General features: G+C 44.0%; 1 protein-coding gene across 9 annotated transcripts in view; it reads left to right on the top strand.

The window, feature by feature from the left end:
- PKP4 (plakophilin 4) overlaps positions 1-27,676 on the top strand; it is a 275,173-nt gene that overhangs the window by 143,298 nt on the left and 104,199 nt on the right. For 8 of the 9 annotated variants that reach the window (XM_090045672.1, XM_090045670.1, XM_090045673.1 and 5 more), the window contains one exon: positions 5,021-5,055. The exons of the other annotated variant lie outside the window; for it this stretch is intronic. In XM_090045672.1, coding sequence (XP_089901798.1) covers positions 5,021-5,055 — 35 coding nt within the window. The remainder of the gene's footprint in view (positions 1-5,020; positions 5,056-27,676) is intronic. 9 annotated transcript variants of the gene reach the window in all.

The raw sequence follows: 27,676 nt of genomic DNA, 5'->3' as shown, positions 1-27,676 counted from the left end.
TCCATTTCCCAAAAGCCCCTGCCTGCAGTGGTGAGGCCAGTTTCCATGGAGACCCCAGCAGCAGGCACCCTGTGATAGTGCAGGGCCAGGATTTCTGTGGAGACTGGCCCCAGCAGTGCTGCCAGGGTGCGCATGTCTGGAGCCATGGCAGAGCCATGAGCTGCAGCCTGCATGCTCTGGGCAGGGGAGTTAAGGCACTGGGTTGTGGCTCTGCTCTAGCTCCTTGCAGCGGTGACAGCGTGGTCTGGAACTGGGACAGAGCCACAATCCACTCCCTGGATGCCCCTTCCCAGGGCATGCAGCCTGCAGATCATGGCTTTGCCTGGCTCTGGACCATGCTGCTGCCCCTGCAAGATCCCAGCTGGACCCCGGAGCAGCTCCATGCCCTGCCACGTACTCTGCCAGTGCTGCAGCAAGTCTCCACAAAAACGCTGGCCCTGCACTATCGCAGCACAGCTGCTGCTGGGCTTTCCATGGAAACTGGCCCCAAGCACATATGCAGCGGCTGCTGGGAAATGGAGTCCAGATGCTGGCCAGATCCACCATTTTGCCCACCGCTGGAAATCAGCCATGTTATAGTAGTGTAAGAGTGGTGATGTAGCCATTATAGTTCAGAAATTGTGAAAGGCAAGGATTTGTGTGTCTGCTACTCCTGAGAATTTCTCTCAGCCCCTCCTCTTTTCTGTGCTTCACTTGCTATGCCTGGCCTCCTGTAATCAGAGACCCAACAAAGAATATCTTACATTTGAAAGCTTATCAGACTTTATCCCAACTACATAGTTGTTCCAATAAAAGATATCACCCAAAGAAATTCTTACCTCTTCCTGAAAAATCATTGCGTTTGCAATTTCTTCTTATAGACTGTTCTTTAAAGCAGTCTATAAAACAATAATTGGACTTGACATGGAATTCTTGCTATGAAATAGTCTTCATGTGTTGGGTAACAGTTGTGAAGGTTTTATGTAGCAGGAAGAGTTTAGTTCCACTTGGAATTTAGATAGACTGCATTTGATGATAGGAGGGAGAATGATTCATATATTAATTTACACATTTTTACGAATCTTTCTTTAAAAATAAAAATCTGTTTCTTTCTTGATCTGTATCTCTGCTATCTAAAATAAAAAGTATGAACGGAAACCCAAGTGGTTATCTTGCTATTCAGATCCTGTTTGTCAGTTGGCTTTGTCCTGCTAAGTAATTGTGCTTTGAGGCAATATAACTTAGTTCAAGGCTGTCTAAATTTTAGGTGGCCAGGGCCTGCACTAGATAAGCCCTGGACTACATGCTGCAGGCCCCCTCTTCCCTCCCCTCTGCTGCACCACGACATGTGGCTGCCCTGGCTCCCACTCCCAGATCTCCTGCTGCACTGCATCTTGCCTGTGCTCCTGGCCCCAGGCAATGGGTTCCCCCAACCCTATGGGTTGCATTGTGCTGTACCGCCCTGTCCCATCCCCTGGGAGGGGGAGCCCAGAGACCCTAGCTATTACTGCAGCCAGAGCAATGAGGGGAGTGGTGGCCACCTGGGAGCTGGTTTTCATGATATGCATTCAGGCTACAAGTTGGCTTAGTTGATGGGACACTGTATCACAACTCAGAAAACTTGGCTTCAGTTTGTGGGTCTGCCACTGACTTGCTGCATAACTGTGGGCAAATCTCTTCCCTCATTTATCTCAGTTGCGGCCATGTAAATGGGATAATTATATGTTGGGGCAGACATGGGAGACAGGTGTCAGGCAAAGGGGGAGGGGGAGGCAAGAATAGGGGTGCAGGCACAGAAAGGCATGTGGCATGGAAATATGGTATAGTGCAAATAAATTTCTTAAGGTAATTAGTGTATTTAGTAATCTTAACTAAACATTTATTGTTCCACCATCACATAATGGAACATAATTTCTTAGAAATTTCTCCCAAATCACCCCAACCTTATCTAAAAAGTTCCAATTTAATGCAAATGTTGTGCATTCGCAACTATAAGAAATAGTGGCCAGTATTACTCAGGGAATAGTTCTGAAAACAGAAGATAATAGCTAAATGGGAGTAGCTTTTCACCTCCTTAAGATGTGGACTTTAATCTTAATTTTGGTTAAATTTACTTCTGTTTTCCCCATTTGTGTCATAGAACACAAATTAGCAAAAGATGAATGGTGGTCTAGTCTTAAGAGGATCTTAAAAATCTAAGAGAGTCCTGGGAACACGATTTATGAGGAAATGATCAAAGAACTTGGATTATTTAATCTGAAGAAAAGACGGGGGGCGGGGAAATTTGATAACAGTCTTCAAATATGTGAGGGTGGTTATGTGGAAGACAGCGGTAGACTATTTTCTGTAACTGAAGGGGACCAGACAAGGCCTCATGGTGTTAAATTGCATCAGGGAAATCTAGGTTTGATATAAGAAAAATATTTTTAACTATGAGGGTAGTTAAGCATTAGAGCGGGTTACCTGGAAAGATAGTGGAATCTCCATCCTTGGAAGTCCTTTAGACTAACACTTGACTTGGATGGTATAGTCACAAACAGCCCTGTCTTGAGCAGGGAGTTGGGCTTGATGACATTATGGCTAAGTGCAGACAGTCAAAAAGCCCAAAGCAGAATCGTAGAAAATTAGGGTTGGAAGAGACCTCAGGAGGTCATCTAATCCAACCCCCTGCTCAAAGCAGGACCATCCCCAACTAGATCATCCCAGCCAAGGCTTTGTCTAGCTGGGTCTTAAAAACCTCCAAGGGTGGAGCGGCCACAACCTCTGAGTAACCTGTACCAGTGTTTTATTGTCAGCCTAGGGAGAAAATTCTTTCTAATATGCAACCTAAACTTCCCTTGCTGCAAGTTGAACACCATTAGTCCTTGTTTTGTTATCTGTCACCGCTGAGAACAGTCTAGTTTCATTGCCTTTCAAACCCCTCTTCAGGTAGTTGAAGGCTGTTTATTAAATCCCCACTCAGTCTTCTCTTCTCTGGATTAAATAAGCCCGACTCTCACTCTCTCCTCAGAAGTCATGTCTCTCAGCCCTCTCACCATCTTTATTGCCCTCAGTTGGACTCTTTCCAAGTTGTCCACATTCTTTCTGTAGTTAACTGAACACAGTACTCCCGATGTGGCTGCACCAGTTCAGAACAGAAGAAGAATCACTTCCCTTGACCTGCTGGCAACACTCCTGCCAATGCAGCCTGGTATGCCGTTAGCGTTCTTGGTAACAAGGGCACGCTGCTGGCTCATATTCATCTTACTGTGCACAGTAACCCCCAGGTCCTTTTCTGCAGAGCTGCTGTCCAACCAGTCAGCTCCCAGCCTGTACCAGTGAATGGGATTTTTCCGTCCTAAGTGCAGAACCTGGCACTTGTCCTTGTTGAACCTCATGAGATTTCTTTTGGCCCAATCCTCCAATTTGTCTAGGTCACTCTAAATCATAGACCTACCCTCCAGCATATCTACTACTCCCCCACAGTTTGGTGTCATCTGCAAATTTGCTGAGGGTTAGCTTAAGCTATGTAAATCAAACCAATAAGCAAGTGAACAGATATTTACTTTTGATTCCAGAAATGCAGCCATGGTGGCCCAGGCCAGAAGCCAAGGGGCACTAGAGCATGCTTTCCTGCTCGGCTGGAGAAGACAGCTTGGGCCAAGGCTAGCCCACCCACTCTGAGAGAGGGGGCTTTTGGAGGAGGTGCAAAGCATCCTGGCATGCTGTAGGACTCTGAATTAACTTGAATCTGGGGGTGGGGGGGATCTGGGACAGAAGTTCAATAAACCAGTTTAATTTAAATCAGTTAAGTCTGATACTACATCCATCCAGGTTTATTTTAAACCAGTTTCAGCCATTTTGAAATTAATTTATGTGCACTGAACTTCTGTTGTGTTACAGATTTGAACGTGTTTCTGATCACTTATACTGGTTTATGTGTAACTTTTGTCCCTATGAGGTCCTTTCTGTATCTACTTTCTGTCATTCTAGAAAGATAAGCATCATTTTCCCTTCTCCAAACATGACGGGCTGTGATTTTGTTGTGTAATATGGTGAGATGAAAATCAGTAAAGAAAAAAAAAAGCCAAATTAGAAATTGACATGTGGTAATAGAAATGCTGTGCCCAGATTTCTATTTTCCAACTAATGTTGGGGAGAGCCTGCTTCTCCCCAAAATACAATTTTTGAAACATGGATGGGTACAGTATATTTCTGTAGTAAATATATATCATTTGTAATGATTGTGTTATAGAAGATGATGGTGTTGCCTGAAGTGAAAATGTAAACATTTTTTCCTTTACATTAGTAAATCTAATAAAATAATACATTGAACAGGCCAGTTTGAATTTCTCATCCATCTGCAATATGATGATCTACAAATATCTATTCACACCTGATGAAGTGCTAATATGTGGCATCCTGGGGCAATAGAAGAATTAAAATTGTATGACTGAAGGACATATACAGTTACGGGGTTATTATAGGGTTGTACTGATAATATAATCCATCTAGTTAAAATATTATTATTGCACAAGTCATCTCAACCACTGAATATCAGAAATTTTGCCTACCCTAAATTGAGTCTATTTAATTAAAATATCTAGCATTTCAATTTTCATGAGTCTTAGTATGCAAGGTATAAAATTTACCACTTTGGAAAGTGGTTACACGAAATACAGCTTGTAAAAATGTCATTAGCCATGTAATTTATTTCTGTATATTATGCTGTCCTTAATATAGAATCATGCCAAATGTTTTACAACATTTTATTGATATTGTTACACCTTAGATGGGCATATCATCTATCCGATTGCAGAAGTGCCATCTTATTATTTACAGTAAAATAAAAGCAAAACAAGTCCAAAGGTTAAATTGCATAAACTAAATTATATTACATAGTAAGATTTTTTTGAGAAGCATCTCAGATTTTTTTTTCATTCTTTGATTTTTCTATAATTTAATATTAAGATAATACATTTTGGGTAATAAATACAAAATAGCCCCTTTCTTTACTTTTGTGATAAAGCAAATAAATATTATTTTTTTCCCTTTCCTGTAGCTCTACTGAGAAGTCGTTTCCTTGGAGATCAGCAGGTACAATCTTTTATGTGTAAACTTTTCATTTCATTCTTTATGCCCCAAAAGCAATTTATTTTCTAAACATTCTCATGCAATTTACTACCTGTTCTGAATTGAACTGGATATTAACCTTGCTAGCACAAATACCGTGTATCTTTTTAAAGTATCTTTAGCAAAAATAGTGTTGTTATATGCTTTTACTCATATCTTGAGACGTACTTGTATGTTATCTTTCTCTTTTTAATTGATATCATCTGTAATGATATTTTGTGTATGATAGCTTTATGCCCTTGGATTTTCTTAAGAGAAAAATGAAACTGTAAGGGGTGGGAAACACCTTTTTTAATATTAGAAGTCCTCTTCAGTTAATTCAAAAATACTGTTGAATCTGTCTCCTCATAGCTGATGATGTCCATGACAGTTACTATCAAAGTCTCAAGAATTTTTGGTTAAGATTAAGATTTTTTATATGTAAAATCTGAAGGTTTTTTTTCTTTTTCCAGGTTTCTCTGCCTAGATAGAAACTGACTTGTATATACAAGGTTATTTTCTAATATATTATTGTTTTCTATTCACTCCCTTCAACGTCTAGGAAGTTCTTTCCTCGTACAAGAAAGAATAGATTTGTGGTGATTTGTATCCTGTTTCTTTTCAATATAGACAGTGGAATCAGTAGGGCTCTTTTGTTTGGGTAGGATCTGGAAAGTAACAATTTGTAGCTCAGAAGGATGCATTTTAATGAGCTAATCTGACTATTTGGATAACAGACTAGAAAATTTCACTCACTAATTCTTGCATCAAGCTCAGTACCTTATGGTTGAAGAGAGAGTCCCTGTCCTGAAGAGTTTATAGTATTACTAGTCGTGACGCAGAGTAAGAAGGGAAACAGATGAGTAAAGATTTGCCTTGCTTAAGGCCAAAAAGCAGGACAGAAACAAAGCCAGAAAAAGAGCCCATGTTGCTTGACTCCTACTCCAGTGCCTTTTCCACAGATCATGCAGCTTCTATTTTTAAGGCTATAGGTTAAGCAAGACTAGTAGAATAAAAATAAAAGTATTATTTCAGGTAAATATTGTTTTCTATGTATTACTCGCTCTATGTCTATATGGGTGCATCTACAGGTGAATATGAATACAACACAATGAACTCCAGCATAGTTCGTATGGATTTTACTGTCCCCGGACACAGCATTTATACGTGTGCCCAGGAAAACAGCATATTGAGCTGTGGTGGTGCAGTCCTGGCTGGCAGGGGGACCAAGGAGCAGCCTGGGGCTGCTCTGCCCCAGCTCAGCAGGCTGCAGAGGAGCTGGCTGGGACACAAGGGTGCTTCAGTGTGGAGCTAGCCAGCAGGCAGCCCCACCACTGACACAGCCTCGTGCCCCAACCCCCTCAGTGTCTACATGTGCATTGCGGTAGAATAAATATCTCTGTTGTAGAACAGTACTTGTATCTGACAGTACTAACCTATGGTGGAGTTAGTTAGTTTACTCCAGCCTAATGGCGCCACACATGTAAAGTGATTCTGTTTTACTGCAGAGCTAATTAGGCAACTCAGTAAGCATCTCGTGTAGTTGCTCCCTATTATTCCTGTAGTGACCCGGGAGAGCCCATTGCAGCCTCTCCCTGCATTCCGCTCATGTGGGGCTTTTGGCCCGCTGATATGTTCTCCACAGGAGGTCTATATTGAGCAGATTCTTTTTGGTATTGGGTGGTGGAACCGGAGCGTGCTCCATCCACTCCGTGCATTGACCTGGTATAGTAGTGCTTCCAGGACCGGTGCAAAAAAAAAAAATAAAATTATTCCTATAGTGTAGGAATGTCTAGTTTCACCAGAACATGAGTTAGCCCCTAGTTTTGGTGTTTCTGCTATAGAAAGCATATTGGGTGCCTATACACAAGCAGTGAGGCTACTCTGACACGCTATAATTACAGCACGTCAAAACAGACTCAATTAATCAAGTCTGCTGGAGTGTGGTAATTACAGCACTCCAGCAGCCTCCAGCATCACATGTACTCAGTGTCTTGTACTTCAAAATGGGGACAGAGGTGCTTTAACTAAAGCTCATCCGATAAGCTGTAGTTAAAGCACCCCCACTGTTGTTTTGAAATGTGGGGATGCTGAATACATGTGATGTGGAGGCTGCTGGAGTGCAATAATTAGCACATTCCAGCAGACTGGCAGCAGACTTGATTAGTTGAGTCTACTCTGTTAGTATGCATCGGACCAGAGCTCTGTCACATGTATAGGTGCCCTAGAAGTTTAACTTCTAATCTAACTTCTTGAGAGCGGGGACACCCCAATCTGGGGAATGCATTGGGAGTGTTGTCCTGCTGCTCCCTCTTCTCCCAGAGATGATGCTGGAAGTGGAGGAGCAGCTGGGAAGTGCTCTCTGCGCATCCCCTAGCCTAAGGAAACCCAAGTCTGGGGAACACATGAGGAGCATTGTCCTGCTGCTCCCTATGCTCCTTCAGACTGGGATGACCCTGATCTAGGGAAGGCATAGAGAGCCTTTCCCTACTGCTCCACTCCACCTGGGAGCCAAGCGGAATGGAGTAGCCACTGTGCTCCCCATACCTTCCCCAGACTGGGATCATCATCCTGGCCTGAGCAAGACCTTGAAAGCAGGGGAAAGGGGATGGTTGCAAGCTAGAATGCCTGCATGTTCCTTCTCCCACAAATCTTTCTCAGAAATTTCAAGTACTAAAATGACCACCTGGTGATACCCTCTGTAATACTTACATTTCTTTGGCAGTGTACCTGAGCCTAAGAAATACTATCCTTGTTTTGGAAGTATGTGTTTATTGTAGTGTGTATAAGATTGCATATTGCAACAGGGTGTTCTGGCCTTTTAAGAGGGACCAGTCCACTCTGTTGAGGAAGCCCAACTGTGGGGCTTTTAGATAATGATGGAGTGTCCCATTCGGAGCTTAAAATCCCAAGGGAGAAAGCAGAAAGGCTCAGGATGAGTGAAGGAGCAGCTTTCTAGCAGGGAGTGGTCACACTGTGCTGATCCAAAGCCAAAGAGCCCTCTCCTACTGCTTGAGACGGGGCCAAAGGGTTTTGTTTGCTGTTCAAGACTGTGTCTTATTTCGAAAGGACTGGCTCCTCAGGGTGTGGACAGACATAATACTAAAAACAGTCCGAGAATGTCACTGATTGGGAACCAGTTCACAAAAGTCTCTGCAATGCAAGTGTCCACATATGCACTGTTAAAGCTTCCAAGTCAAATCCTCACCATGTAGGGACTGCATTGCTGCCAAAACGTCACTAGGGGGTGGTAGAGTGCCCAGATCATCATGTCTTCCAGGAGTTGGTGCCCTGAGTTTTCCCCAGGATTTCCCTAGAGACCCAGATTGGAGCAGAGAGCTGGAGTGGAGGATGTTGCTGGGTGGCATGGGGGTTGCTGCGTGCTCTGGGGCCCCCATGAACTCCCTGGCTTTTCCAGCTGATATATGCAAGGTAGAACCTTCTGGGTGGGCTGCCTGTAGGAGTGCAGCACAGAGAATGAGCAACAGTTACAGTAAATGAACCAGTTTACTTCATATTGAGCCTGGGTTTGATAGGTATTCTGAGCTGTTAAGTGCTTTGTTTCCCCATGACTACCACCCAACAATTGACAGATCTTTACTGTTAACAGGCACAACCACCCATCCACCACAAACAAGGGGCCACAAAGCCTCCCCTCTCTACCCCAAAGAAGCCTGGGATCCTGGCCCGCGTCCCTAGCAGGGAAGTGAAGCTGACATGGAGGCTTTCTGTTTCTCCACCCCTGCAGCTTGTGGGCTCTAAGCAATGAATCTTTGAGCAGTAAGGGTATTTTTACACGTGCAAGCATTGCAGCTCTGGGCACTTTGAAAAGCATCCAGCACTGTGACACTTGCAGTTGTATAAGTGGTGAAATGTGTTTCAGCGCAAAGAAAATGGTGGTGGTACACTTTTGAACTAAAACACCTTGGAGGTGCTTTGGTTGAAAATGAACTCCCACCATTTTCTCTGTGCTGATGTGCATTCAACTGCTTATACAACTGCAAGCTGCGCAGTGCAGTGTGCATCAGCTCCCATGCAGAGCAGACTTGATTAGTTGAGTCTGCTCCCAAGCGGCTCACCTCTGACACATCTGAGAACTAAAGGTATGTGTATAAATGCCCTAAGAATCCTGGTTGCATCCTAGAGCAGCCCCATTGCCCTGCATGGGTTTGGGCAGGGTGAGAAGCTGTGCAGTTTGGGATGCCTGGAGGAATGACCAAACACTAGGCACAGAATATTCTGTGTCCGTACATAACACCAAGCTGGTTCAAAGAGGAGTGGCTAAGAATAGTACTTGGCTTTCCCAGTGTGCTTTTGAAACATTTCAGGAAGTTTAAACCAGTCTCAAGTGGTCTGCACATCTAAATTCTTAGGGTTTGAAGTGTATTTAGAATGTTCTAAGTCTTATGTCTGTCCACATCATCAGGGACCAAAGCCAAGCCTGCAGGACTCAGCAGGCTAAGTATCCCCCTTACACATATGTATTTGCTGTCCCTTTATAAAATCTTGTATACCCAATTTTAAAATCTCCCTAAGTGAAATTACATTCTGGAAATCTTCCCACATCCCTCTATACTTTAACCAGGGTCTTTGCAAAATAGGGATTATTAAGAGCAATTGCTCAGCAGCAGCTATAGTTTTTTTCACTTTATTTTAGAAGAAACTGTATGCTTTCATACACTGACAGTTGATACAAACATTTTTATTTAACACTGATTACTTTTAAAATTGAAACAATACCACAATAGATTTTTTCATATTTTATAATTTTTACTATGAAGCTTTATTGTGAAGATTTGTCAATATTGGAGGCCTTAGAAGTTAGGATCTGAAAAAAAAAACTATAATGGAGCTAAAGATAAATGAGAGCACCACCTTAAATCATTTTTTCTTTTTTCTTGTCTGCAGTTAGTAATTTACAACAGAAAAAAATCAGCACATGATGTGATAAGATGTGAACTTAAATGAAAGTGCTTTATGCACCAGTAGAACTGTACAGAATTTATAACAGAGATATAACATGAAGTATGTTGTTTTGCAGATGCTCATGAATAGAATATTAAATCAGCAACCATGTATAAAAGACTATTATTTTATTGAGGGCTTTGGTTCCCATGATTTATGGTAGCACAAGAATCTAGAGAAGGAACAAACCTTTTTTATTATGCATTCTTGCTATCATCCTGAGCTCTACTCAGACCCATAAAGCATTTTCCTAATTTTAACGCCATGTAAGCATTTGCTAAATGGGGAATATGGGAACCTAAGTTTTGGTTCTATATGAAAAATCTTTTAACACTGCATAATCCAGTTTGATTCTCTCCCTCCCTCTTTCCTCAGACAGCAAAGGCTTCTGTCAGTTCAGATTTGACTCCATACAATTAGCTGATGCTGTTACAGAGATAAAAGGCTCTTGTAGTTTTTGACAGCAAAAACCAAAGACTAAAATGGTTAAGTTGGAGGCAAATGTACAAGAGTATTTAAATGTAGTATTCCAGTCATACAAGTGTAATACTGAAAAAAACTGTTAATATAATTGATTTCTCTCATGATCTGTTATCCAGTTGATGTCATTAAAAAAGATGTAGGAGGGAGACATTCACATCCATAATGATCCTGTGTTCTGTGCATGGTTGCAACTCTAAGAACTTTAATGTTGCAATGCATTGATATAATAACACTTCTAGTCAATTCTCATTTTAACTTAGCCATAGTACAGTTTCTATAGTGAATTGATTTCAGTGTCAAATAAACCAGATGGTTTTGACCTAAAATTGTATTTCTGTCAAGTAAATTGTGTTGATTAGCTAAACTGTGCAATAAATTGCTCCAAAGTTAGTGGAAAATGTTAATTATTTTTTCTTATGTATAATTTGAAGGACATGAAAAACCTTCTGTTCATAGTGCCAAATTATAGAGCATAATTCTTAATAGGATGTTCTATTTTGGTTGGTTGCATAATTATTGAGGCATTTTTTGTGTGTGTAAATCTGTTTACAAGTAAAATTCAACATGTTTCTGTTTGACTCCATAAATTTAGCCACAAATAAACTGTATCTGTACTTTAGGTCATCCTTTCAAGCATAGTGTGATAATAGTTGGTTTAGGCACCCAGTAACTCATGTATTTATCATTCTGAATATCACAATCTGAACTCACTTGGCTAGCTCTTTATCAGATTTTGAGAGGTTTCGTTGGCTGTAGCTTTTGACACAGAGGTCTGCTTTTTAAGCAAATTAAAATATTCCAACATGCTATCCTTAGCTTTTATTCCATTTTCTCTCTCCTCAGTTTTCAACCACAGTCTTCAGTATGTATCCAGTATTTGTTTTCTCCGCCTATGTAGTACTGAGCACCTCTGGTAAAAGTTCAATTTTCTGACCACTATGCGCTGATTTTTTTTTTCTTCCCCTGCAGTATGATTGTATTCATTGCCTGTTTTTCTAGACTCTTTGACTCTTGCATCCAACCTCTTAGCCTCTTACATGATACCTCACTAAACTTCTTAACTGATCACTAATACTTAGGGTTCTATCCTTGGTTTCCCCTCAGATCACGTGACTCATTACCATTTCTTTAGCAATAGATGACATGCTGTTATTCTCCATCCTAATCTTTGGATAGCAAAGCTGGTGCTGGTTAAACTTACCATGATAAAAACTAAACACTTACATTTTTTCCGAAATCCCTTTGTCTCCCTCCATTTTCTCATGCTCTTGGACATGTACCATCTTTGTCTCAAAATCCAGACCCATAAACTTATAGTGGTCCTATTTAATTGTTTTTACTCTTGTTTTGCACATCCAGGTATTTCTAAGTTCTGTTTTTTTCCCCCACTGTACAGCTAGCCCAGATTCTGGTTTAGGTTCTCATCTTTTGTCATAACTTCCTCCTCTCCAGCATCCCTTGTACCCTTATTGTCATCTACAGTTTATTTGACATACATCTTTTAAGATGATTTTTATTCAGTGCTTCAAGAGTTAGGTGCCATTTTGAAATCATCCATGGACATATCTCGGTTCACTACATAAACTTCATGTTTCTTGTCTTCATTCTCAAGACTCTGCATAATTGAGTTACACCTCTTGACTTTTATTGCCTTTTTATAACATTACCCCATTGCTTTCTTTGTCCCATCAGCAGTGCCACACTTGCCCACCTATTAGTCTTTGCCCCAGACATTCTCATCCTTGTGCTACTTAGTAAACCTTATGCATGGCAAGACCTCCCTGTATTTCTCTCTAAAACTAATATCATCTCTGCTTCTACCTCTAACTTCAAGGCCCACTTCTGCTAGGGCATTTGGACATAATTTGCTGATTTCAGCTAAATTAAGGAGAAATTAGGATAAAGTATTGGGGAGTCCCAGTAAAGTATACACATTTCCCCTCAGTTTTAACTGCAATTTGCTGATTTCTTTTAAGAAAGACCGAAGAGGTGGGAAGTGAGAGGCAGAAGCAAGAGAGGATATTAGTTTTAGAGATAAATTCAAGGAAGTCTTATCATGCATGAAGTAAATGTGTTTTTACACTGTTTATAATCACTTTTAAAAGTGGTTTTGAGAGCATGTTTGATTTGTTTTGATCTCATGCTTTCCTTGCCTTATCTGATTTGTCTTACTTCTTCAGGGCAGGAAACAGTGTCTTCAGATGTGTTTGTACTGCACCTGGGCAGGCCTCTGAGTATGCAATTTAAATATTTAAGAGTAAAAGTAATGATTTGTGGCCTTGCTCTTGTTATGAACGGGAAAGCTATGCCTTCTTTTCATTTGGCAAAATCAACATGAATTCTATGCTGTTTAATTCTTGTATTTTGATTGGCTTTCACAGATAACTTTGTAGAAATGCCTCTCATAAATGTAGTCTTAAGCAAAAAGTGATACAGTAACAATGTTGTTTGCCTTTGACATGCCAACAAGACATTGGTCAAGGCCTCCCAAAAGTATCTTTTACTGCAGTGAAAAGGGAAAAAAGGCCCTTTTCTCATAAATATGCAGCTACTGTAGTAATGCTAGTCTCTGCTTAGAGAGTCTTTTGAATAAGAGCTTTTTTCATGTATTTTATTCAGTTTATACATTTTTAACAAACTTGTGCATAATACACAGCATGAGACCAAATCAAGTGACAAAATGGCATGTTGAGATATCCTATAAAAACATTGCATTGGGCTACTGTATACAGAATTGATCCATATTATTTATTTTATTTCTGAAGAGCCTGTATTCTTACATAAAATGTAAGCCAAAATCTAGTTATATTTTCAGAATTATCATAGGATCTTAAGATGTCCATATTAAAAGAGAGTTTTCCAAATTATAGTTCATGATATTAGAAGCTAAAGAAACAGAATCAGTAAAGCACCAAAAAAAGTATTTAGTTAGTGTGGCAGGTTTATGTCCACAGGGGCAGCCTTGATGCCCCCTGGAGGCTGTACGTTCCCTGCTTGGCTCAGATACTAGTGTGACCCTCCCTTGTACACTTGCCTACCATGTCTTGTTCTTATTAGAGATAGCATAAGGGGGGGCTTCCTTTGAACTTTAGAAAAAGACCCTAAGTCCACACAAATCTCCACTGGACCTATCCTGGACTCCCTTCATCTTCGCTTGGCCCTCAAGCCTAGTAGATCCTTCTCTGCTATGCCCCTGCAGGGCACCTGTAGCCTTAAGGGCAAATTGTGCGGCCCCGTTCCTTCCCTATACGATGTGCCAAGCCTCGCAGATGTTAATCTCTTTGTCACCTATTTACATTCTCAGCCCCTTTAGAATCATAGAAAGTTAGGGTTGGAAGGGACCTCAGGAGGTCATCTAGTCCAACCCCCCACTCAAAGCAGGACCAGCTCCAACTAGATCATCCCGGCCAAAGCTTTATCTAGCTGGGTCTTAAAAACTTCCAAGGATGGAGCTTCCACCACCTATCTGGGTAACCTGTTCCAGTGTTTTATTACCCTCTTAGTGGGAAAATTCTTCCTAACATCTAACCTAAGCTTCCTGTGCTGGAACTGAAGATGGTTGCTGCTTCTTCTGTCATCTGCCACCACTGAGAACTGTCTAGCTCCATCCTATTTTGAACCTCCTTTCAGGTAGTTGAAGGCTGCTATTAAGTCCCCTCTGTCTCCTCTTCCCTAGACTAAAATAAGCCCAGTTCCCTCAGTCTTTCTGTAAGTCATACTCCTCAGCCCCCTCACCATTTTTGTTGCCCTCTGCTGGACTCTGTCCAATTTGTCCGCATCTTTTCTGTAGTGGGAGGCCAAAACTGAACGCAGTACTCCAGATGTGGCCTCACCAGTGCTGAATAGAGGGGAATAATCGCTTCCATTGACGTACTGGAAACGCATCTATCAATTCAGCCCAGGATGCCATTAGCCTTTTTGACAACAAGGGCACACTGCTGGCTCATATTCAGCTTACTGTCCACTATAACTGCCAGGTCCTTTTCTTCAGAGCTGCTGCCCAGCCAGTCAGCCTCTAGCCTGTACTGGTTCATGGGACTGTACCACCTTAAGTGCAGGACTTTGCACTTGTCCTTGTTGAACCTCATTGTTGGCACTGGATTTATGACCCCAATACCTTGTTCTGGGCAGACACAAACCCTCAGACCAACCATGACCTTTCTAGTCAATAACAGACAAATTGATACACAGTGATAGCAGATAAGAATAATGCAAACAATTCTATATCTACCAGTCCTAGAGCTGTCATCAGAGTCGAGCTTCATTCTGAGGTTCTCTCATGAATGTTTGGAATCCAAAGCCCACCCGAGTGGGGTGGGTGAGACGGACTTGTGGTGTCCCCTCTGTCCATCTTGGCCTCCAGTTCCCCTCTTGACACTTTGTTGCTCTGAAATCCCTCCTCTTGTATTTTTTTTCCCTTTGTGATGACTTCATTTCTGGCTATCGCTGTTTGGTCTCTCTGTGGTCATCATACTATCCAAGTTCTGTCCTGTCAGCACATTCCTTTGTTTCATAAACCCATCACATGCTCACGTCCTAATTTGGGCTTTCCCAGTGTCCTCCTAATTTGATCTGTTCCCTCAAAACTGAAAATCCCAAGGGCTCTGCACTTGGGTACTGTGACCTGGTGCCACCTTATCTCATGTTATGGAACAGTGTGGTGCATGTCTTTAATTTCCCAGCCTGTGTGTCTGTTCACTGCTTGCCTGTCAGACATAGCAGGCCTTGAGGAAACTTTCAGAATCAGGCTTTTAAAAATCAGTTAATCTTTACTGGTGCCCTAGACCATTATTCTAATGCATATGTACTTTACCTGTTTGCCAGTTCCCAGAAGCAGACCTCTAAATGCCATTTTAAAGCCCTCACTCATGAGTTTCCTTTTGGCCCAATCCTCCAATTTATCTAGATCATTCTGAATCCTAGCTCTACCCTCCAGTATATCTACTACTCCACCCCCTCACCCCCCGCCAGCTTGGTGTCATCTGCAAACTTGCTAAGGGTGCACTTTAAGCCATCTTCCAAGTTGTTGATGAAGACATTGAACAAAACCAACCCCAGAACCGACCCCAGGGGTACTCCACTTGATACTGGCTGCCAATTGAACATCAAGCTATTGATTACCATCCTCTGAGCCCAATGCTCCAGACAGTTTTCTATCCACCGTATAGTCCATTCATCCATTCCATACTGGCATAGCTTGCCTGCAGGAATGTTGTGGGAGACCCTATCAAAAGCCTTGCTAAAATCAAGATACACTACATCCACCAGTCTCCCCACATCCACAGAGCCAGCTGTCTCGTCATAGAAGGCAATCAGGTTGGTCGGCATGACTTGCCCCTGGTGAATCCATGCTGACTGTTCCTAATCAACTTTTTCTCTTTCAAGTGCTTAGAACTGGATTCCTTGAGGATCTGCTTCATGATTTTTCCAGGGATTGAGGTGAGGCTGACTGGTCTGTAGTTCCCTAGATCCTCCTTTTTTCCTGTCTTAAATATGGGCACTATGTTCCCCCTTTTCCAGTCATCTTGGACCTGTCCTGATTACCATGAGTTTTCAAAGATGATAGCCAATGGCTCTGCTATCACATCAGCCACCTCCCTCAGCAGCCTCAGGTACATCCTATCCAGCCCCATGGACTTGTACATGTCCACCTTTTCTGAGTAGTCCCTAACCTGTTCTTTCACTACTGAGGGCTACTCACCTCCTCCCCAAACTGTGCTGCCCAGTGCAGTAGTCTGGGAACTGACTTTGCCAGTGAAGACTGAGGCAAAAAAGCCATTGAGTCTTCAGTATTTTCTGCATCCTCTGTCAAAAGGTTGCCTCCCTCATTCAGTAAGGGATCCACACTTTCCCTCATCCTCCTTTTGCTACTGACATACTTGTAGAAACCCTTCCTGTTACCCTTCACATACCTTGTTAGCTGCAACTCCAATTGCGCTTTGGCCTTCCTGACTTCATCCCTGCATACTCATGCAGTGCTCTTTTATTCTTCCCTAGTTATTTGTCTAAGTTTCCACTTCTTATAAGCTTCCTTTTTGTGATTTAGTTTACTTAAGAGTTCTGTGCTAAGCCAAGCTGGTCTTGTGCCACACTTGCTAGTCTTCCTGCACATCAGGATGGTTTGTTTCTGCATGCTCAGTAAGCCTTCTTTAAAATACAGCCAGCTCTCCTGGACTCCTCTCCCACTCAGACTGGCTTCCCAGGGGATCCTGCCCATGAGTTCCCTGAGTGAATCAGTCTGCTTTACTGAAGTCCAGAATCCTTACTCTGCTGCTCTCCATCCTTTTCTCAGGATCCTGAACTCAGTCATCTCGTGGTCACTGCTGCCCAAGTTGCCATCCACCATTACATTCCCCACCACATTTTCCCTGTTTGTGACTAGCAGGTCAAGAAGAACATGGTCCCTAGTTGGCCGCTCCAGCACTTGCACCAGGAAGTTGTCTCCAACACTCTCCACAAACTTCCTGGATTGTCTGTGCGCTACTGTATTGCCCTCCCAGCAGATGTCAGGGTGATTGAAATGCCCCCATGAGAACCAGGGCCTGTGATCGGGAAATTTCTACTAGCTGTTTGAAGAAATCCTCATCCACCACTTCCTCCTTGTCTCGTGGTCTGTAGAAGACCCCTACCATGACATCACCCTTGTTGCTCTCGCTTCTGACCCTAACCCAGAGACTCTCAACAGACCTATCTCCAGCTTCATACTGCAGCTCTGAGCAATCATATGGCTCTTTTACATAAAGTGCAACTCCTCTTCTCCCCTGCCAATTCTTCCTAAACAGTTTGTACCCATCCATGACAGTCTTCCAGTCATGCAAGCTATCCTACCAAGCCTCTGTTATTTCAGTCACATCATAGTTCCGTGACTGTGCAAGGACTTCCAATTCTTCCTGCTTTTTTCCCAGGCTCTGTGCATTTGTGTACAGGCACCTGAGTTAACTACTTGATTGCCCTGATTTCTCAGGAAGTATGAGAGCACCTCCCCTGTGGCCCACTCCTGCTTGCTCTTCCTTCAGGTCTGCAACTTCCCCACTTACCTCAGGGCTTTGGTCTCCATCCCCCAGCGAACCTAGTTTAAAGCCCTCCTTGCTAGGTTAGCGAGCCTGTCTGTGAAGATGTTCTTCCCTCTCTTCGTCAGGTGGATCCCACCTCTTCCCAGAAATCCTTCTTGGAAGAACATCCCATGGTAGGAGAAGCCAAAGCCCTGCTGGCAACACAATGTATGCAGCCAGGTGTTGATCTGCAGGATGCACCTGGTCCTGCCTGAGCCCTTTCCCTTGACCAAAAGAATCAACAAGAACACAACCTGAGCCCCAGCCCCCTCTCCTGTGCACCCAGAGCCTTGTAGTTACTTTTGATATGTTCAGGATCTCTCCTGGCAATATCATTGGTGCCCACATCAATGAGCAGCATGGGGTGGTAGTAGTAGAGGGTCAGATGAGCCTCAGTAGTCCCTCCGTGACATCTTGAATCCAAGCTCTGGGCAAGCAGCAGACCTCCTGAGACAACAGGTCAGGTCAGCAGTTGGCTCCCTCCATCCTCCGCAGAAGAGAGTCTCCAACCACCACCACCCATCACTTCTTAGTAGTTGTCATCTCGATCCTCCCCACCTTCGTAAGACCTGGCCTCTTTTCCTGAACTAATGGAATGTGCTTCTTCCTCTGTGCTGCTAGGGCTGCATATCTATTCTCCAGATGAACTACTGCAGGTGGAGGTGAAGATCTCTTCTTGTTTCAAGGAGCCTCCAGCTTCCACCCATCTAGGGTATCCATGTCCTCTCTCTTCTCTAGTGCTGCATCTGGCATTTCTTCCTCCACGGTCCTGGAGGTCTCCTCCAGCATCGAATCGATGAACTCCACATGGCAGAGGGTGCTTCATAGCCTTGCCATCTCCTCCTGTTATTCTCTCGCCTGTTTCTTGAGACACCCCACCAGCAGGCACCACTCAAACTGCAGGTGCTCCCTGACCTAGCCATCACTGGAAGGAACCTACAAGGCATAGTCCCCAAGCACCAAACCTGGACCTGGGTGAAAACGTTGATAATGAGTGGTCCTGGTTGGACACTAACCTCACAAGTGCAAGCAGAGACAGTGACAGTGGCTCTGGCACTGAGACACCCTCCAGCCATTTCCCTGGGTCTCTTAATCTGCCTTCTCTCTCTTACTGCTCTTTTTCCAAGCACCCCTTCCTTAGCAAACTCACCTGGAAGCTGGCATGTTTATTGCTCATTGGCCCCAAAGGGTTCCTTTTTTTCCTGCTTCCTCATGTCAAGCTGAAAATGGAGTGGGGGGGAGAGAAGGAGGGGCCACAAACTGACCTATTCAGCCTTCTGATCCCTTATTCAGCCTCTTCATGAGCTCTCAGCTGCCTGGTCCCACAGAGTCGCTTCTCTGAGCTGTCAACCCCCAGTACCCTGCTCAGCCTCTTCTTCATGTTCATGGATTCCTTGGTCCGGCTCTCAGCCCCTTTCTAGGCTTGAGGATTCTCTAGTCTAGTTCAGTCCCTCTGGGCCTGTGGACTGTCTGGTCCAGCTCGGCCCTCCCTGGGCTTGTTACTTTAGTGTTATGACCCACCTATCCATGCCTTTATAGCAACTTTTGGAAATTTACCCAGCCTCTTAAAGATTTGATGGATGAAGTTCGAGGCTAGTTTTCAAGAAACCCAAAAGTAGATTTTCAATATTTATTTCTGCACTCAAAGTGGCATGCTTTAAAGATGTGAATAATCATGCCGCCTCCTGAGAAAGGGGTTGGACTGTAAAATTGTCCTTCCATCCTTCTGCTATCCCTCTTTAGGTCCTGATTCAGTGGATAGAAATGGATACTATGTGAACCTACATTTTCACAGAATGTCAGTGTTTTCACAGTGACTTTACTCTCCTTAATTTTGAATTTATTTGAAAGTTTTCTTGACAGTCAGTTGTGTTGTAAATGAATGAATTCTGACATTTATTTTGACATCATCACATGAAACACAGTTTACCTTAGTAGTTGCTAAGGAAGAGAAAACTGTTTAGCATTACTTTTATTTGAGCTAAAAATTTTAAATATATACTTTTCAAATGTCTTTCCCAGAAATGTGGGGATTTCTGGGAAAGGAATCTCTGTCAAATTAAATCCGTAGTCCATCTAGTCAGATATCTAGTTTCTAACATTGGTCTGTAGCATAACCTTCAGAGGAAAGTGGAAGAAACTGGAACGCATAGGGCGCTGACAGACAGGCAGCTTCCTGTTGTTATTCATTGTATGTCACAGAAAGTGCAATGAGTTACAGCAGGGGTGGGCAATTATTTCCGCTGGAGGGCCACTTAACAGTTTTTGGTGATCTGTGGATGGCTGCAAGGGTAGCCTCATCCCTTGACAGGTGCCTTGCCCCCTGGTCACCATCTTGGGATTAGAAATCCTGCCCTTAACCTCTGACCTTTGTCCCTCCCCTTGCCCCTAAAAATACTCTTTTTGGCAGCAGACTTTGCCATCTTGGAACCAAAAAAACCCAAATCATATACTAAAAATAAAACATCTACTATAACATACATTAATTATATTTCAGAAAATTTTTTGTCCTGATTTATGTGCATTTGCCTAGTCTATATAGAGGCAATTGCATAATAGCTCAAAATAAAGTCTTATTACATATCGTGTGGGGGGGAGGTCATGGGCAGGTGGGTGTGGGGTTTTGGGGGGAGTGGGTGGATGTGTGTGTGGGAGTGGGAGGGTGGGGTTTGTGGGGGGGTGTGGAGGGGTGCGGGTGTGTATGGATATGGTGGGGTGTGTGTGTGGGACCCCCCCCAGTTGTGCACAGCACCTGTCACTGGCAGCAGCAGCACCAGGTGGCAGGCCCTCAAGTTTATTATGGACTGTGACAGGCGTACAGCTCCAGGGGTGGTGAGAACAGGGCAAAGGGCAAGGACAGGGCAAAGGGTGGCACATGGCTCTAGCCAAGTCCCAGGAGCTGCACGTGACTGCACAGAGCTGGCCTGGCCTGACAGTGCATGGCTTCCCTCTGGAGTGCCAGGAGTTGTGAGGAGCTGCATGCCATTGGACTATTCTGGCTCCTTGTCTCCACTTGGGGCTCCAAGCACTCCAGCAGGAAGCTGCACATGGAGACAAAGAGCTAGCCTGACCCGGCCTGATGGCACACAGCTCCTAGCTGGAGTCCTGGAAGCCAAACGTGGTAGCACAGAGCCACGCAGCCTAATGGGAACCCCACGTGACACAGAGCCAGCTTGGCCAAGTCTGAAGGCGCACAGCTCCTGCGACTCTTGGCTGCAGTGCCAGGAGCCACGTGTGGAGGCACAGAGCCAACTCGGCCTGGCTTGATGGCACGTCCCTCCCCAACTGGTGGCACAGAGCCAACCTGGCCCAATCACACATTGCTCCCACAGCTTCCAACCGCATTGTCAGGAGCTACACCTGGTGGCACAGAGCCAGACTGGCCTGGCCTGAAGGTGCACAGCTCCCACGGCTCCTGGCTGCAGTGCCAGGAGCCAAACATAGGGGAACAGGGCCAGCCTGGCCTGAAGGCATGTGCCTCCTACAGCTCCTGGATACAATACCAGCAGCCACACATGGCAGCACAGAGCTGGTCCAGCCTGGCTCAATTGTGCATGGCTCCCCATTGCTTCCAACTGGAGTGCCAAAAGCCCTACAGAGGTGGAGGCACAAAGCTGGCCCAGTCTGGTCCAATGGTGTATGGCTCTCCACTAGAGTCCCAGGAGCCTCATGTGGCAACAAGGACTGGGGCTGGGCCAGACAGAGTTTCAGGAGTTGCACATGAGACACAGACCAGGGTAGTCGCCCATGGCTCCCTCCCTATTTCTCCCAACTTTCTCCCAACAGGAGTCCCTGGGGTCCTTCTTAAGTTCTACTCCCATATAGAGAGAGGGCTGGGGAAAAGTCAGGGGTCACCAAGCAGAAACTTCTGCTAGGCATAAGCTTCCTGTTTCCAGTGCCCCCTCCCTTGGAGGCGGGGGGCGGTCAGGCCAGGCTGGAGTGGTGAGATGTGAATGGGTAGCTCTTATTCCCACCCTTAGGGCCTGAAGCACAGCCTGCTTTGTCTCACTCTCCTGCCACAGCTTGTTGGAAAAGAAATGGGAAGCCATTGGTTAATAGTCATACAATGAGAATTACAGCTTCATCACCCTGATGGTCTTCTTCATAGGACTCTCACCTCCCATTTGCCCTCTTCTCGCCACTCCTGTTGGTGCAATGAGCATCTTTTACCCATTATCCTCAAAACAATGGTCACAGGTTATCCCCAGCAATCTGACCAGTTGTCCAGGTCTCAGCCCATTTTCTTCTCTCAGTCCCCTCAGCCAAACCCAGGTGAGGGTACTGTCCCTTCCCTCCACCTTTCTCTGAATATTTATTAAAGTCCGTAAACAGTCTTACCCAGCATGAGTTAGGATTCTTGCCTTGTGAATCCAGGTTTCCTGTAGTTGTCTAGTGCTGTCGGCTAACCAAAGTCCTTCAGCAGCCGCGTCTCACTGACCCATCTCACTACACCATTCATCTTTCATCCTCCTAAGCTTTCCATTCAACGGTTTAGTCTACTGACTGCTCACCCTAGTCCTGTGCCTCCACATAGGCATGCGCCACTCTAATTACAGAGACAATGCCTCTTCTTCCCCCTCTGGGGAGAACTGAATCCCTGATCCTCTTATTTAAGTCAGCTGATGCTTAGGAAAAGGCTAATCTCCTACATGATTACTTTGTGTTGGTCTTCCACCTGCCTAAAGGGGTCACCATGTTAGGCAGGACACAAAGCATCCAGGGGGCAGGAGATGGGCCCACAGTTACATAACATTTCACCATTGAAGTGAGGGAACACCTCAAGAGGCTTGACATCCATAAGTCCACAGGCCCAGATGGAATGAATCCGAGAGTCCTAAAGGAGCTGGCGGACTTCATAGTATGCCCTATGGCTAAGATATTTGAGAACTCATGGTGCTCGGGAGAGGTACCGGAAGATTGGAAAAGGGCCACGTGGTCCCAATCTTCAAGAAAGGAAGGAAGGAAGATCCAGGGAATTACAGGTCAGTCAGTCTGACATTCATCCCTGAAATGAGCATGGAGAAAATCATCAAAGGTTTCATCAGCAGCAGGCTAATGGAAGGCAACTTTCTGAGTGCCAGCCAACATGGTTTTGTTGCTAGAAGGTCTTTCCTGACCAACCTTGTCTCCTTCTATGACCATATGATGCATTGCCTGGAAAAAGGAAACAAGGTTGATGTCATATATCTGGATTTCAAGAAAGCCTTTGACTTAGTATCCCATGATGTCCTCATGGTTAAGCTGGGGAACTGCAGCTTGATCATCTCATGGTCTGATAGCTGGGGAACTGGCTCTGTGGTCAGACCCAAAGAGTATTAGTTAACAGAAGCAAGTCAACATGGCGCAGGGCAACCAGTGGTGTCCCTCAGGGCTCAGTACTTGGGCCAGTACTCTTCAGCATCTTCACTGATGATCTGGATTTGGGCGTCAGATGCGGACTGACAAAGTTTGTGGACGAAACTAAAGTACAGGGGAAGGCAGTCACACTGGAGGGCAGGCTGGGGATACAGGCCAACCTGGACAGGCTCACAAGGTTGGTGGACCAAAACCTGATGGCATTCAATGTAGAGAAGTGCAGGGTGCTCCACCTTGGGAGGAAAAACTAGCATCATACCTATAGGTTTGGTAGTGCTATGCATGCTAGCACCATAACCAAAAGAGACTTGGGCATCTTGATTGACCACAAGATGAGAATAAGCCACCAATGTAATGCCATAGCCAGCAAAGCAAACCAAACTCTGGCATGCATCCACCAAATCATTTCAGGCAAAACCAGGGACCTCATCCTCCCACTTTACTTGGCCTTAGTGAGGCTGCAGCTGGAGTACTGTGTCCAGTTTTGGGCCCCCACTTCAGGAGGGATGTGGATAAGCTTGAGAGAGTACAAAGGAGAGCCATTCACATGATCAAGGGCCAAGAGAGTAAGCCTTATGAGGAGAAGCTGAGGGACATGGGACTCTTTAGCCTGGAGAAGAGAAGGCTCAGGGGGGACTTGGTGGCAGCCTATAATTACATAAGGGGGATGCACCAGGATCTGGGAGAACAGTTGTTCACAAGGGCTCCCCAAAGGATAACAAGGTCTAACAGCCACAAACTTCTGGAAGGCAGATTTAGACTAGACATAAGGAAAAACTTCTATAATGGTCCCGAGTGTCCAGGGTCTGGAACAGACTGCCCCCAGAGGTGGTGCAAGCATCTACTCTGGACTCTTTCAAAAAGCATTTGAATGCTTATCTTGCTGGGACCCCAGCAGACTTCTTGCTGATGGCAAGGGGGCTGGACTTGATGATCTTGCAAGGTTCCTTCCAGCCCCTAATGTCTATGAAATCTATGAAAAATGGGCCTGCTTCCAGCCCCTGATGTCTATGAAATCTGTGAAAAATGGGGTTGCTTCTACATGGTCCAGTCTGGTCCCATTGCTGACACCACTTGGTACTCTATAGACAGGAATTCCCCTGCTTTTGAAGTTCAGTCACTTCATGGTTCACCCCTAGCTGCATACTCCAACTGCTGGGTGGAGCTGGGTCTCCCCTGCTGCGATCAGTCCAGTCCATCTTACTTCAGATCCCCAGCTGGCATGGCATCCCTGGAGGAGACCAACTCTAGCTGGCTTGAGGTAGGTCTTCCAGTGGGGTGTGAACTCTGCATGGGGCTCACTATCAGAAAGTGACAAGCCTAGTGAATGCAGTGTTACTGCATGTAACAGGGGCTAGGAATCAGCTCCCTGTTACATGGGGGGTTGGTTGGTTAGCTACCAGAGCCCAAGCTGCTGCTACAGCTGGCACCTCTGAAAGCCTGCGCCTCCCACCAGCTTTCAGAGGGACAGCCATGGACCAGTAATAATTGTCTTTTGGAGTGGCCTCCTGGGCTAGTAGGCCAGATCTTGCCTGTGAGCTGGAATGGTCTGGTGGGCCGGATCTTGGCTGGAATGATCTGATGGGCCAGATCTGGTCTGTGAGCCATGTTTTGCCCACCCCTAAGTTATAGCAATTCCCTTGACCCAACCAGACATTTGCTGTTGGGTGGGTGTGGCGGGGCAGGGGGCTGAATTGAGCTCCAGTTTGGAGTGGCTGCATGTGTGCAGCCTCTCTCCTCTAGCCTCCTCCCCTCCCTCCACCAGCTCCGGTGCTACCTTCAGGATGGGAACGGGGAGAAAGGAGGGGAGGGATCCAGCTTGCCTAGGCAGGGGGGCTCCAGTCCACCTGCCCCACCCTCCAGCTCAGTTTGGCCAAAACCCAGACCAAGCCCCATCCCCTCCCTGCTCCCTCTCCCATTCTGAAGACAGTACCAGTTGTGGTGTGCAGCTGTATTAGTCTAGCCCTGCTTCCAGCAGGGACTGACAGAAGTTAACGAAGGTGCTCTGCTTTGCAATGCCTTCATCTGAAACCTCATATAATCAGGATTCTGATTGCTGTGCTATTGGGCACTTTTAAAGCACTCTACAGCCATGAATTTCTATCATGGCACAGCTGTAGAATGTTTCAAGGGGCTGATCGTGTGACAAAACATTACTTCTTTCAGTGCCTATACTAACATGTCGATACCAGAAATTTTATGTTAAGCATGTTTCTCTCTCCATAGCTTCAGTTCTACATTTTTTTAAAAATCTGTGTAATGTCTACATAAATGTACAGTCTTTTTTGTAAATGGATACTGCTTAGCTCTGTTTCACTAAATATTTCTGACGATCAATTTCCCATGCTAATTATGCATTGGTTTAGGAGGGGATAGACATTTAAAATTTGCCACCTTTCATATTGAATTACTTCTTGTTCTTATATTATGAGAGAACGTAAATAGGAAAGTTCAATATACCTTAATTTTAATTTTATATAAATCTAATAATGTAATTTATTTATTCTGCCATCCAAATTACGCAGTCCTGAGCATTATAGTCCCTCTTTGTATGGGAAGCTTTTCATCACCAATCTATGAACCTCTTATTTCTGTTATAGTGTTTGAGAACAAATGAACAAAATTGACAGTGTTCCAGTTGTTGGTGTCTCACTGGTTTATTTCAATGACTTTTGTTACATTTTCATTGTTACATTCTGTTCTGTTCTTCATGTATCTTAACACTGGGTGTTTTATACCAGAGGAGAGAACTGGATAGACATCATTAATCCCTTTGTAGAAACACCCAAGTGTTCTTAAGGAGGGTTAGAATTATTGTAAGAACCTACAATGTGTATACATGGTTCAGAGTATTCTTGTCCATGTGCATTATCTTCCATTTAGAAGGATAAAATTTAATCTTCTCTATTTATGAGAATTTGATTATTTTTTCCTATCATTTGTTTTGTACTTATCATGTTTCTAATATATGATAGTACTTTATTTTTTCTCTGATTCTTCTACTTCTAAAGTATTTAAGGATTTGTCAAAGAATATTTGAAAGATTATTAACTCTAAAACTTTTAAGTAAATTCTCTTTAATTTAAAGATACAAATTTCCTGTGGAAAAGCCATTTTGTTTTATCTGTGTAATCCCCATTTAGAGGTCCTATAACTCTATTTTCAGTTTTATTATGACATTTCTTTGATATTAAAGTAAAAATTCACTGGAATACCATTTCCAAGCATGTTTTTTTTACATATTAATTATATTGCTATCCTTCCACCCCTGACACTGTAGCTGCTTTTAAAAGAAATATTAGATTTTATTAGCAGATCAACTGCTTTGTTCTTCAGTACCTTCTGAAATTTTGCATGCATACTCCCCAATACTTCCCAGTACTCAGGATTAGCTGCTCCAAACTAGTACCACACTAATTTTGGCTTTGGTCTTAATGGGTGTCTTTACACATGCTCTGAGGCAAAAGCCGCTGTAATTAAAGCACCCACAGCATCTTGTATATTCAGCGCCCCACACTTCAAAATGGCGGTGTGAACTCGTTTGACAAGCATTAGTTAAAGTGCCCTCTGCTGCCATTTTGAAGTGCAGGGATACTGAATACACATGACGGGGGCGGGGATGGTAGAGCATGCTAATTAGCACAGTAGCAGCCTTGAATAATTGAGCAGCAGCTTAATTAAGTCTGCTCTGATGTATGCTAATTAGCACGCATTGGAGCAGGTGTCAGGCATGTATGTAGGTGCCCACTGTAGCTGCCATGGCTTCAATGTAGCTGCAGTCCAGAAGTGTTTGACTTTCAAGTATGCATTGACTACACATATGATAATGAATAAAAAAATCTTCACTCTGAATTTTTGGTCTGCAATAGTGAGTTCATGCAAGAGAGTTTTGCCTTCTGGAATATTCTTGAAGCTCACTGTCTATCAGACTATGTCCTAGAAATATAAATGTACAAATGCAGTACACTTGAGCTGCAATTACTAGTATGTGAGACTACTTAGCCTACTTCTGAACACTGGGTCCTCTGTGCTTTTAAACCCTCTGCCCCTGGGTAGAAACCAGCCACTATTTCTAGTTGTCTGTTTTTGGAACATATTCTTGGGCTCAGACTCTGAGCCAAGTCTCCTAACTCTTTACGCACCCTCTGAGTTTTATCTAGCTGTGGGATAGATGGTTAGCTGTGGGCATACTGGCTTCTAATTTAATTCCTCTGGGGCAGGGTAGCAGGAAAGCAAGGAACACAAACTTAACAGGGGAAGGTTTTAACAACAGTCACTTCACTCTTTAGTTTGTTTCTTTCTTTCACTTTTACTTAAGACTTACAGAAGATATTGCAAGTCCTGAGACTTGTATCTCCCAGCCTAACTACTGCAGTCTTATCTCTCATTCCTTTTTGTGAATTAGAGGTCTTTTTTATCATTTCAGGATAGGCAGAGTCCTTCCTCTTTCTCTATCCTAGTCATTTTATGTGGGCTTCCTCTTCAGACATCCATCTTTCCTTAAGCACAGTCTAAGTTCCTTTCTTCCCCAACAGAGAGAACATTTATACACATACATTTGTGTGCTCCGCATGTGAACTGAAGTGCCTGGTGCCACATCGCATACATTTGTATAAATGGTGAAATGTGCATCAGTGCTGAAAAAATAGTGGCGGTGCACTTTTGAACTAAATCACATTCAATGTATTTTACTTCAAAAGCAAGCTGCTGCCATTTTCTGAGCGCTGATGTGCATTTCACCATTTACACAA

The sequence above is a fragment of the Crocodylus siamensis genome, chromosome 4 (genome assembly GCF_052110815.1).
Source record: "Crocodylus siamensis isolate JL-2025a chromosome 4, ASM5211081v1, whole genome shotgun sequence".
Lineage (NCBI taxonomy): Eukaryota > Metazoa > Chordata > Crocodylia > Crocodylidae > Crocodylus > Crocodylus siamensis.
The sequence above is the reverse complement of the archived record's forward strand: the minus strand, read 5'-3'. Positions and strand labels throughout refer to the sequence as shown.